Source organism: Silurus aristotelis (assembly GCF_946808225.1).
Source record: "Silurus aristotelis genome assembly, chromosome: 3".
Classification (NCBI taxonomy): domain Eukaryota; kingdom Metazoa; phylum Chordata; class Actinopteri; order Siluriformes; family Siluridae; genus Silurus; species Silurus aristotelis.
The window spans coordinates 15,267,181-15,280,765 of NC_139576.1; the positions used below are offsets into that span (position 1 = coordinate 15,267,181).

The 13,585-nt window shown below is 38.4% G+C and overlaps 1 protein-coding gene across 6 annotated transcripts in view; it reads right to left on the reverse strand.

Annotated features, from left to right (window-relative positions):
• Positions 1-2,169: 2,169 nt before the first annotated feature.
• Positions 2,170-13,585, reverse strand: part of adcy5 (adenylate cyclase 5) — a 77,797-nt gene continuing 66,381 nt past the window's right edge. For 4 of the 6 annotated variants that reach the window (XM_083535835.1, XM_083535836.1, XM_083535838.1 and 1 more), the window contains exons 10-22: positions 12,713-12,735; positions 11,814-11,973; positions 9,269-9,366; positions 8,169-8,256; positions 7,320-7,436; positions 7,069-7,233; positions 6,667-6,842; positions 4,972-4,992; positions 4,548-4,677; positions 4,180-4,443; positions 3,879-4,083; positions 3,404-3,528; positions 2,170-3,301 (exon numbers count right to left, since the gene is read on the reverse strand). In XM_083535835.1, the coding sequence (XP_083391961.1) occupies positions 3,173-3,301; positions 3,404-3,528; positions 3,879-4,083; positions 4,180-4,443; positions 4,548-4,677; positions 4,972-4,992; positions 6,667-6,842; positions 7,069-7,233; positions 7,320-7,436; positions 8,169-8,256; positions 9,269-9,366; positions 11,814-11,973; positions 12,713-12,735 (1,701 nt within the window). In that variant the 3' untranslated portion in view covers positions 2,170-3,172. The remainder of the gene's footprint in view (positions 3,302-3,403; positions 3,529-3,878; positions 4,084-4,179; positions 4,444-4,547; positions 4,678-4,971; positions 4,993-6,666; positions 6,843-7,068; positions 7,234-7,319; positions 7,437-8,168; positions 8,257-9,268; positions 9,367-11,813; positions 11,974-12,712; positions 12,736-13,585) is intronic. The other 2 variants (XM_083535839.1, XM_083535840.1) reach the window with 2 other exon arrangements.

Below are 13,585 nucleotides of genomic sequence, written 5' to 3' on the forward strand. Positions count from 1 at the left end.
AAGTTTATTTTTTCTTAAAACATTTACAATCGCATGGATTTAATTTGGTGAATTTAACAATCATTTTTAAAGCAGATTTTTTTTTTATCCCCTGCAAATTGCTATATAAGTGTGTTTGGGCTTACATTATTTAATAGCGTATTGAATTGATTATCATAAATCGTGTCTGATCTGTGGTTTATCTCCTCCATTATGTACTAGAGAAGTTGCCTGATTATATAAACTGCATTGTTATGCAATGAAATGAACTGAATGAATGGACTGAAAGAAAGACATGGCACTGCTGCCACCCTTTGGCTCTTTCCTGCAACATCCACATCTGTGTGCTAAAATTGTGCAGTCACAAAAAAAATAAACAATAATAATAATAATAAATGTAATGAGCATAAGCACTGATGGCCTAATTTATTTCCAGAATATATAAACATTGACGTGATTTATTTGAATGTAAAAAAAGGGGTATAGTGTTTGTTTTGACATCACAGATAAGGAGAAACAAACCATAAATTAGCTCTGAATTCTGCAGTTTAGCAATGTCCATTATTAAAAAACAAACATGTCTCTAAAACACAGACAAACAGCCTCTGAACCTCGACATCTGTGAGAAAGAAGTGTGGTTATACGTCGTACAATTCGTCACAATCGTCTTGCCTGTTTAACCCTCCTTTTATGTTCTAGGTCAAATTGACCTGTTTATGGTTTAGGGGGGAAAAAAATGGAAGCATGAAAACATGGAAGCATTAGAAAAACCTATTTCTTTCGTTCTTTTTTTCTTCTTCTTCCTTCCATTTGAAACATTTCTGTCCAGCTTACTCAATGACACTCTGCAACCTCTACAACTCTACAGTGCAGTAATGGAAAATGCAAATAATACAGCAATCCCCATGCAAGAACAGATTATTCACACATGTGACAAGAGAGCAGGGAGAGGAAGACGGGGAAAACAGATTGTGAGGCACACTCTCGCTCAGACATAATTCATAGAGTCTGTCGATCTCTCCCACAAATACATGCACAAAAACATAGCGACTAACAGTGGCATGTTGCAAAACACTCACATAGTAGCTGACATTTGTTCATGGCTGTTCAAATACTTATTCAAAAAAAATGTTGTGGTTAGGAATTATGGGAGATAATTAGTCATTCGTGGGCTTCATAAAAATAATTATAAACTACAGTAAAAACATTTAAAAATGGCGGATCGAAAATTTTATTCACTAGTGTCACACATTTCTCAATAATTTTTTGGTCAAAATTCAAAATATGTCATTTGGGACAATCGGACTGGGATAGCGAACATAACAGGAGGGTTAAATGAGTTGAACCTGCGCTGACCAGGATCCAAAGGCCTCCAACTGCACGTTTAAAATAAAACAGAAAATAGCAAAACGTACAATGTTGACATCACCGTAGCTTCTCTTTGTTTGCGGTGTTCACAACCTGACAGTAAATATATGGCACTGCATTCTTCTTTCCCCTGCAAAGAGAAATTAATTTTTGATACCCCACACAGTAGTCAAGTTACAACTGTAAATGTCAAAAAGGAGGAAATAATACAAATAAAATAAATTTGATTTCCATACAGTATACGGTTCTTCCAGGTGAAAACCTGAGAGTGCACATGCTGTAACAGACAGTTCTTAAAAATTGAGAATCAACTAGCTTTTTCATGAAAGAAAAAAGAAATAGTGTAAAAATTTGGCGCCTGTCTCCTTCTACTTGGCAAAAAGACATTGAAGAACCCTTCTAGCTGAACTGAATAAGGATATGCCTAAAAGACTCCTGATGAGCATGGCACTGATTAGTGGTCACTCAGTGTTCTGTACATATGAAGGCCTCACTGGAAAAATAGAACATTCATTGGGTCATAGCATCTGATTGAGCTAGGATGGGGAAGCAGTGTACGACACACTAAGGAAGGCAGACGAGCAGTGCAAAAAATGGCCAAAAAAGTGTGGGGCATCTACTACATCCCCACATAGAACATAAACTCTCGCTGTAGGGTGCAAGCTCTGATCTGTACTGGTTTAACAAAGGTTCATTAGTTTTAACAACGTTGGCTCTGGGAAAACTCCTGCGATTTTCCTATTGAGAATGTAGAATAAAAGCCACTATTTTTCTCTCTTTCGCTCTTTCTCTCGTTTTTTTTTTTTTTTTTTTTTTTGGGGGGGGGGGGATTTCTTGTGAACCCGAAATAGCTTCAATGCAAAAGAAGAGTACAAGTGAAAGAAAACTAACTTTCCCATTAAAATATACATGATTGTTGCAATTTTCTTTAGATATATACATCTGAATACACACCTCTGTTTATAGACATCGCTCTAATATATTAATGTACAAAATATAGAATCTAAAATAGCTTTGATAAGGTTTGGTTTTTGAGACAAAATACAAAATCTCAAAGATACAAAATAAACGCAGGTTTGACCATTATTTTTTATCCTCCAGAGTGTCTTCAGCTCAGTAAGTGGGCATAGGGGTATGAGTGTGTGTGAGTGTGTGTGAGTGTGTGTGTGTGTGTGTGTGTGTGTGTGTGTGTGTGTGTGTGTGTGTGTGTGTGTGTGTGTAAAAACACACAATAGAGCAGACTCATTCTGAAGTAGCCAGACACAGAACACAGTCAATTCTTCTTACTGATATCCACCACAGTCCTCCAGCACTGGGTAGGAGAAGGATTTATAATATGCGGTTGCTGCGCCGAGTCCATTTTGTTTAGCAGTGTTCGAGGAGAACGAGACCGTGAGAACATTGCTTCCCAAAGATCATCATATACACAAACATAGCATTTGCCTACTTTTATTCAAATTCAGACAGTTTTGTCATTTCGAGGGCAGGCCAGGGTCCGAGCGCTCACCCTCTCCTACAAGGAGAAAAGTCCGAGCAGGTGAAACGCCTCACACTTCTGAGATTCCTTTGCTTTTCTTTGGTCTCTTCTAGTGATAATGGATCTGTAATTGTGGATGCTTTTCCCACCCTTTTCTCCACATTTTGGCCCTCGCTTTTGAGGATTTCCTTGATTTAGGCTCTAATATGCTTCATGAGCCATCTTTAACAGTTCCTCTGTCCTTCTAGACAGAGCAAAGAGACCCCGATGCTCAGCACCTTGCTTTCTATTAACACGTCAAGTCACTTTGTGTCTTTAGTGTCATGACTGTAAGATACAGGTCTTCTGTTAACTGCTGCTCGGTCCACCATTCAGGAAATAAGTCATCATTTCTCCCTTGCCTTTGACTTTGACAACTCCTCTGCATTCCAGTGAGTAGTTATAAGAATGGAGGACCTGGTAGAGGTCACTGGTAACCTAGTAAGAAAATCAATAAACAATATTATAATTTGGAACAGGTCGGTTAGGCTAAATGAGGGTTCCTGTAGTGATATTTAAAGAGAAATGTCAGCATCTGACCTGTATTCTTTCAGGAACTCCTGTGCTGTCCATGCGACTGGCTACGTTCACCGTGTTGCCCCAGATGTCATACTGGGGTTTACGAGCCCCTATTACTCCAGCCACTACTGGACCCATGTTAAGACCTATAGCAGCACACACAAAATCAAGTATTGAATCTTTTATTGGGTCCAAGAAAACCATAATCATTCAAATATTTGTTCATCCTGAGTAAATGATTTATTTTGGTCACTATCACAGTGTATCCAGAGTTTATTGTAGAAATACTGGAAACAAAGTCTAGGTATGAAGCCTGAATAAAAATCCAGGTTTCATAGCTAGGCTCAGTTTAGACTAGCCAATTCACAATCTACACATAAAGACCAATCTTAACCCAAACTCAGGATCACGGCGTAATAATGACCATGAAATCCTGATATCCTAAAAATGCTACACTTTGTATTCATAGTATTCATCGAAGCCAATCAGTCCCTACCAATCTTCATTTTGAAGTTATTGAAGGAGTGCTCGTTGATGTACTTCATCTGGTCCATGAGACGCATGGCATAGTCAGCCAGAGCGCGAATGTGTGAGCGGCCGACCTTATCGTAGGTGGAGTCGTTTAGGCCAGACGCAGCCATATACGTGCTTCCAATAGTCTTGATTTTCTCCAGCTGACGAAACTGATCCTCACTGATGATCTGAGAAATACAGGAGAAGTTAACAGTGAAAGAAATATGAATGAGGGGAAAATGGGATGGGCTAGTCATCTCTGAGCACAGGGCTAAAAGCATTACCTCATCAAAGTCAGCTATGATCTCATTGAGAAGCCTTAAACACTCTACGCCCTCGTTGTTGGCCTCCAGCTCAACGTAGAACTCGGAGAAATTGCTGATGGAGGCGAACATGACTGCCACGCACTCGCATGACTGGTAGTAGAGCTCGTCATTTCTCCGCTCCCGAGCCAGGAAATGAGCAGCCACATCTTTAGGGAGGATGTTGTGTAGGAGACGCCGATTGTACGCCTGAAGCTCCTCCATTTCTTCCTTTTCCTCTGTGGCCTGAGGAGACACAAAGAAACAGGCTACTGACACTGTGATATGCACCAAACAGGAATACACTGAATTCTGGGAATGAACACAAGAATATTTCTTCAGAAACACACCTGTAACTTCCATAGGAAGTCCAGCCTGGCAGTGGATTCGACTTGCTGGGCGTGTAAGTAGAGAGCTAGTACAAAAACGGTGATGACCACAGGGGTCATAATTTTCAGGGGAACCCTGTCTGTCCCACAGCTGTGTCAATACAAGCACAAAGAGGCGTAAAGCTTTCAAAATCTTACTGTTTTTCTAACAAAGTAAACAGAGATAAAAGACACAAGAGACTTGCTTAAGCTAAGCTTCACAGGAATACAATGGCTCGTGGAATATTGTGATAGCATCTCAGTTCTACACGTACAAACATTAAGATGACACTGTGTGCTTGTGCGGTGATAGCAATCATTATGGCAAAGCAATCTAACTAACATCCTGGGGTTCAAAGGGATTTAATTCACCTTAGTGAATCCATTTAACCAGATAAAATCTTACCTTGTTGCGTTGATGCTCTCACTGCGAATACAAAACAAAAAAAGGAAATGAATCAGATGGGCAGAGCGGAACAACTACCACATTATCACCCAGACTGATGTCGCAAAAAGCAATTCCAAGCCAAAGCTTCAAACTCCAATGAGAGGGCTTTTATTCTTTCATTAGTGAATGGATCAAATGCCTTTAAAGCATCTAGAGCAAATAATCGTCTATATAAATCAACGAATGAAGCCATCATCATCATCATCATCATCATCATCGCCTTTCTGGAAAATAAACGCTTACTGCTAATGGCCACATAATCTGTCTTTTACCACTGCATAATTATGATAAAAAAGGACTGTTGTGATTATGATGTGAGATGCTCTAATACTGATTAACAGAAGCATTACATCCTGTGATTTTCCACTTTGCTTGAGCACCTGCGGTTAGCCTGCATATGGGGCTATTTTCCTGCCAGAAATGAAAAGCCTCCACGCGCCGGCTTCAATCTGCTCCGACACAGGTTTTTGAAGCTCTTATACAAAATGCAGATCTATACGCTAACGTATTCTGAACACACATGGATTAGCGTTTCTCATACACAGATAGTGACGCACACACCCAAAACGATAATTCTCTCAAGGGAATTTGCTTGGAGATCAAACTCACTAACCTTTTTAACATTTATGGCTTATCCGTTTTGAATAAGGATCTTACCTGTTTACTACATTCCTAATAATCTCTTGTGTTGTTAAAGGCGTGGGTCTGTAGATCATTTTTTAAGCAGTTCAGAACTTCAATATCTCACAAAAGTGAGTACACCTCCCATTATTGTCTAAATAGTTGTCAAAAAAAGTGACTACACCCTGCCATGCATATTTGCCATGAGGTGCCATGTTGAATATCCAGTGGTCAGTATGAGAGAATTGTACTCAAAGCGCCAAATTTTAACTGCTCTAATACAAGATACGCAAATCTGTATGGTCCTGACCAGCAGACAAAAACATGAGCATGATGAGCAGGACGTGTGGCCTCTTACACAACGTACAGCTCTTATCACTTAGGTGTACCCACTTTTGTTGCCAGTTATTTAGACAATAATGGCTGAATGTGGAGTTATTTTCAGAGGACAGTCAATATATACTGCTATACAATCTGCACATTGACTACAATATATCCAAGTTTCATTTCTATTGTATTGTCCCTTGAGAAGATACACTAAAATGGCTGCTGAAATGTGAGGGGTGCACTCACCTTTGAGAGATACTGTATGTAATGCTATTGGGACTTCTCCATTAGTCACATAGACTCACGGACACAATTAAACTAACCATAACACTTTCTGTCCCGCATTTGATATGCATTCGCAAAGCATCAGATGATAAATAACTTCTTAGATTTCCCTCCTAATGTGAATACGTATGAACTTTTCTATAATAATGGAGGTAATTCTGCTTTGCTCCCAACATCTTGCAGTAAAATAATATTAGACGAAATCTCAAAACACTTCACTGAGATAACGGAGCTGAATAAACCCTAATAAATCAGGATTATGGAAGGCATTAATTCTGGTGGTTTGCAATTAACTAATAGCAGAGGCCAAAAATTTTTTATTTATTAAACAATATTGGAATATGGTCAGTGTTAGCAGTGTGTGTGTGTGTGTGTGTGTGTGTATATAAAGAGGCAATGCACAATTCCAGAGTCACTTACATTGCGTTGGCCATCACCAGCAGGTCCCCGTTGTCAAACAAGTTGACCTCTGGCACCTCCATGATAATGACATACAAAAGCTCTATGAACAGCATGAGGAAGAGCTTTCCGATGCTGCTCACTTGCAGGAATACAGAGCATGCCAGCAGGCTGAGCAGGACACAAGACGAGAAATACTGAGGAAACAGAAGGGTGTGCGGAAAAATAAATTAACACACGGCTTAGAAAAGCCCAAGTCACTGGGTCTGGGATCTATTCTTACTGTATGAACACTTGAGCATGTATGTGTACCAAATGCTGGTTAAAGAGCAATTAACTCACGACACGTTTTCACTCTAAATCTGTGGTTAAGATTGATTCAAGTCTTATGCAGTAGCACAGTGTTTTGAGAGCTATGTTCACCTCAGGGAAGTTGCAGGCAGGTAAGGTGCTGTTGCAGAGGTGCTTCTGGGATGACAGCGAGTAATTAAAGGCAGAGCTGCACACGTGGCAAGCGTTCACACTGCTCCGGCTGATATTAAACTCTTGACTCAAACACAGTTTTAGATCATCGGTGCTGCACGTGAACTGGATAAAAAAAAAATAATAATTTTAAGCATCTAAAAACTTCCATTACAAACCTGTTTATTAGATATTCCTTTCAAAATACTCACAATGTTTATGAAGGCAGAAAGAAAGACCAGCACAATGGTAATGATGGCCACCAGAGTGCTATTTAGCCTTGACTGGACAATCCTTTTGGACAGATGCTGTAGGGGCATTGGGAAAAGCTGCCAATGAGAAAAAAGGTCAGGAGTGTGCCATAGATTTATTGACTATTCATTTCAGCATTTGTGAAAGCAAATGCGTTGGACCTATTCACCACTATTTCATAAAAAACCCATCTCTGCTAAAATGAATTATGATCTGCATTTATCATACATATTCATGTTTTTTATTCATCTATAATATTCATATTTAATAATAATAATCATAAGGTGGATTTTTATTATCGAACATGCTTGAATGTCTTTCACAGCATTATTCTTATCAAATTTTATTCGATCCTAGCAGCAACTCTGTGGTGGACATCAAACAGTCTGAAGTAAGCAAACAATTCTTCGAAAGACATTTTAGTTAAACAAGCTCACCAAAAGGTCAATCTAATTCCCCAGGTGAAAGAAAGCAGGGACTCAGCTGCCGTCACCCTGGGACAGCATGCATAAATATGTGCCAGAGCCATTTTTGTAATTGTCTGACACATGGTTTCTTGCAACAAGCTCAGAGGCAACACCAGCCAGAAACAATCCCATCCACATGGGTCATTTGGCAAATGTTTGTTCAGCATACTCTGTTGTTGTGTTAGCTTTTGATCAATCTTTATCTCAATAGTGTCACAGATAGTGTGTGATGGTTGATCTTTACTGTCTTCGCTGTGGTTATACTTGATATATGTAGAACTTATTATAAAAACTGGTCAATGCTTTAATGATGTGGATGAGCTGCCAATGAAGGCCACTTACCCCAAAACAGGAGTAAATAACTGAGATGAACATAACGACCATGAGAACGATGCAACACGACACATAAAATCCGATCATCAGTTTGGAGCTGTGGAAGAGAAGAAAAACAATTATAAGCAACAAGGGAGTGAACTAAAACAAAACAATTCAACATACGCCTTAAAAAACATGCTCAAAAGAAATATAAATTAATTTAGGGGCCGTTCAGTGATCGGTAAACAGTGCTATTGTGTGAGCGCCAAGCGAATTTATAAAAGATCACATAATGCAAGCATAAATAAGAATGGCAGGATTGGGAACCTTTCTGCTAAAACAGAGAGCACTGGTCAGGACACATTCGGGAGAGAATTAGAGATTAGTGGATTCCTCGACCCACCAGACTCTCATATACAATCAGAAAGAAAAGGCCAACATTAACTGCAATCATACCACTATACAGAGCTCACTGAGAAATATGTTTATTCAATCAGAACACTGGTTTACTCTATCAAAGTGTAAATGTGATGCACCAATACATCTATTGGAACTAAATGGCAGAATTCATTCATAATGCAATGTAAAAGATACTGGTTGATAAATATGGCCTTAAGTAAGAACTAAAAAGTTAATTCCAGGTTATTGTTACACCCATACTCTACTGCCTGGCTGAATTAAAGATGCTTAACACGAACTTTCCTTCTGCCCTACTTTTGGGTTTTATAATCAATGTTCTTTAGTTCATATAAACAAGTCATAGCTTTAGCATTGGCCCAACAAGCATTGTCATCATATCTGCACAAAAATCCCAGAGACACGGTAAGAGAGTAAATCTGAATAGTTGTGTGTTCCTTTTTGGTTGTACATCATGTTTTACTGTGAAATCAACATCAATTTTATACCCGACATCCCTGGCATTTAACAGGCTCTGTTTAAACAACGAAGCTTTCGTCTGGAATTCTATTGTGTTACTCAAAACAACGCCTCTCTTTTCCCAGCGCCGGGTTTATGGTCATAGTAAAGTTTTATTGCTGCAGATGCTGAGATGTTACCCATTGCAGCCCAGCTAATTAGTTATTACTGCCTGTATAAAATGCAGGTTGTGCAGCATAATGGATACTTACGGTGGTACGACTACAAGTTGGATGAAGCAGATGAACAAGAAGACGAGAGTGGCACAGGCAACGTATGCTCCGAATCTGGTATCCACCTGCTTAGAATACTTTAGTGAGAGTTTTTGAGAGGACAAAAAGAAAAAGGAAGGAAGAAGAGAAACGCATTTTATTTGTACTCATATATTGATTACAAATGAATGAATAAATGAATGAATGAATGAATGAATGAAGGAAAATAAAGCAGTACAGTAACTGGAGGACACACAGGGTTAGGTATCTTAAGGAAAAGAATATATGCAAGAAATTTAGAATTTCAAAAATATAGAAAAGATAGAACGAATAGTGTACTGGGTTGAAAGCACACCCTAGCAATTTTAACACAATTGATTTGGTTCACAAAGGGGAATAAATGCTAAATTGCAGGGAGGTGGTTATCGTAAATTCAGAGCCTTGCCTGATGAGCAGTAGAGGAAAACAAAAGCAGTAAAGTCTCCTGAAACATAACACCTAGCCTGGTGCAATAATCTATTATCTAAGGCAGAAAGGACATATTTATCACTAAAATAGCAAGTAATTGCAGACTGAGGATGTGAACGCGTTATATTCACCCTCCGTCACTTATGAGACTCCAGAAACGAAAGAAAAGAAAATTGACTTTCACGATAAAAAAGGGAACAAAAGGTAATGGTGGTTGAGGCATTATGCAACCGTTTCTCGTGATGATGTAGATATGTGTATGTCACTAGATCAGTCGTGACTGATTGGAAGCACAGGGTTATTCGGGTGTGACCATGGCTTTGATGGTGATGCTATAAATTCTTTTCAAATAATTTTTGGCTTTGCTTATGTTTCACCTTGTGACTCATTCTGAACTCATGGAATGGAACTTGATGTGCGCTTTTTTTCACTGCAGCTCAAAACAGAATAGGATCTATTTCCATTCCAAGGCATGCATAATTTGCTGGTTAATGTGTTGCTATTTTGGTTGTGTGCAAGTCAACTTTGTTTTAATGTGTTTGCGCTCTGTAGATATTTTCAGGGTTTATAAATAAATGTTTTTGACTAATGAGGTAAAACGACTCCGAAGGCAGTCTGATAATCAAAATCCACTGACACTATACACAATACACTATATGCCCACTATATACACCTTTCCTTCAGACCCATGCTTGATCTTTGAACTTCCCATTCCAGATATATTTCCTCTTTGCTGTTATAATGAAGGCCAATCTACTTGAAAGTCCTTCCGCTAAACGGTGGATTGTGACTACGGGGAGGGTCAGGAACTTATCGTAGAGGAGGCTTGGGGATGGAGTGCATCCAGTTCACCCGGAAGAGGGTAAAGTTTGGAAACTTTAATTCTTCTATTACAACATTGGCATACTGTCTCTTCAAGAGGCTTATTTTGTGCAAAGACAATGTGTGCTCCTAGTTGTAGTAAAGCAAGGCTGTAACCTAATTTTGAACAATTCGGAGGACAAAACTATTTGTTACAGGACCTTATTGGTCCTTTTGGTTCTCTATGTAATTAAGGCCTAACGATTTTAAATATACACATATATTTGACGGATTACTGGGGAAGGTTTGAGGGATGAGTCCCCCTTTAATATCTATGGCAGCTATCGCCCTGCAGTGAAAGACAATTGTATGATTCCAGATTTATGAGAAAGGCCCCTATATGAGTGTGGTGATCCAAGTATCCACAACCGTTTATCAATATAGTGTATTTCGAAAAGATAAAACAGCATTTAACTGCACCATTTATCACAACTTCCACTTATAACCCCACTTCAACATAAATAGGTTCCTTTACACAACTAATGCAAAAGTATTATTATTTCATTCAAAACTAATACAAAAACAGTGTTAGCAACTAAAGGTCATTTCAACCCAAAAGAAATTTCTGTAAAAATCCCTGACACTGCAAAATGTAACATGCATATCTATAAATCACACTGTCTTACCACAAGCATAAATCCTTAGAATACTACCTAAATCTATTAAAATCTTTTACTCTATTAAAAGAAAAAAAAACAACCAACATATTTACATAATTATCAATGGTTTAAGTATATCAAGAGCATTCTCAGTTGGTTCTGCACACAAGGTCATATCACCTCTCCGGGGCTGTGCCAAGCATTTACTGTCTTCCCACATGACATTCATTTGATGCTTTTCATTGCCTGGTCTCAAAAGATGATCTCAAAATAACCATCAGCTTATCTAGATAAAGCTCTGGGCATTGGGCTTTAATCTCCCATTATATGGAGCAAATTTGATAAAAACAGATCTGACATGGGAAGAGATCAGGCTTTGCAGGGAAATTCATGGCTCAAGTTTTTGTCATCACTTGTCATTTCGTTGTTGATTTTTTCCCCTCTTCTTCTATTTTCCCTTTGATTTTTATATTAACTTGATATCTGTATGTATCTGTGTATGTAATTATTTAAAACTCAACCCCATTTTACATTTGCTAATATGAAATATAATGTATGTAAATATCTACTGTGCTGTATGTGATGGATGGTTTATCATCATCACTGCATCTAAGCACCTTCTTCTCCAGATCAGGCTCCCGGAAGGTCAGCAGGAATTTCTTGACATGTTCAGAGCGTAGACGATCAATGCTGCGAGCGTCAATGGCACGGCCCAAAAACTCGTCCACTTCGTCCTCGGGGTTCAGGTTTTCCTGAGTGTTTCTGAAAATGAAATGTCTAGATAACACAAGACGAGACCGTTGTTCGACTTTCTGCCTCTCCTGACTCTCAGCTTTCATCTCGGCGGTCATCCACAGGCATGCCCCACCACCAGAGCCCTCAGTTCAGGCCAACACATGACAACATACAACAGCACTCCAACATATCACAGGTCTCTTACTCACTGCATCATGATGGCTGTTAAGCAAAAATAGTTACTGTGTCATGCGGGCTGCCCACGGCCATGTTGTATTTATCAGCAATGCACTATAGTGAATGTATGGCTCCAATCATGAAGGCAAAATGACAAAACACCATAAGATCTAGCAGGGAAATATACAGTATACTAGTTTATGATCAACCAATGTAGAATTTAGCATCTCTTAATAGTGATTTTATATGGATTGGCTTGAAACCATTTGTTGATATTTCATGCAGCACAGCACAATTTATTTTGTCAAGTGATTCAGCAATAACGGTTTCTCATGCACCCCATGTCCAGCACAAAAACAGAAAGCATGTCCTGTAGTGCCAACTTGAAAGAATTCTGGGTAAAATCTCAACACACCTGAGATCTGTGATCTGTGCTGTGCTTTGTTTGTTATAACCAATTTTATTCATATTAATAAAGGTGAGGTTGCCCAGCTCCTTTTCAAGGTGACAGTAAAAGCAAAACTTGCAGTCATAAAGCATTTTTTTTTTTTACCACAACAGGTGAACCAGAATTATGCAGGAGGAGGTAAGGATTAAAACTTACTTGTCCTTGGGGTCTTCAAATCCCTGAAGGAGAAAACAAATAAACAATGTGAGCTTTTATTAATGATAAATTGGCAAAAGGTGTAACCGAAGAAAGGACAGTCAATGCACAACAGTGACAACAACAACAACAACAAAGAACCAGAGAAAAACAAAACAATTCATTTCTCTGGATTGTTCCACACAGATCAGCACAACAGTGACCCCACCTGGGTGTACATGGCAAAGGCACAACACAAAAATTAAAGTAGTGAAGTTAAAAAAGGTCCACAAACAATACAACAAACATACAATTGACAACCATACAATGATTTGCCCTGAATAAGGCCTTCATAATTAGAACCACAACGGTAACCTGGACATAAATTCACTAGTAAAAAAATGCCACATCATCACAACAATAGAGATGCTGTTTATTGTTAAACTGTACATGATTCGGATATTAAATTATGTATTAGACTGCATCATTTTATATAAAATAGATGTAACTCACATATGTAAGTAATTTTAAACATTTAGTTCATATTAGCTAATTCACTTTTATTCATGTGAAATGTGGCTAAAACGCTTAGCCCAGAATTTAAAAAGAGAAAATTCCTATGAAATGGACATACACACCAGATTTCATACATAATGTCTTAAACACTTCTTAACTCTTTTACCTTTTAATAAAACACACAAAAAGTCCTTTACTTAAGTTAAACTTATACCCTGTTTACATATCACTCAATTAAAATTACCCTTTTAAATACTTCTACTTGGGTAAAAGTATAGGTTTTAACAAGTGAATGTTTTAAGTAAGAATGTTAAAATTAATAGTACTGAACTGTCGGAATATATGTGGTCTGGTGCATGAATTCTGATGTGAAGTAAA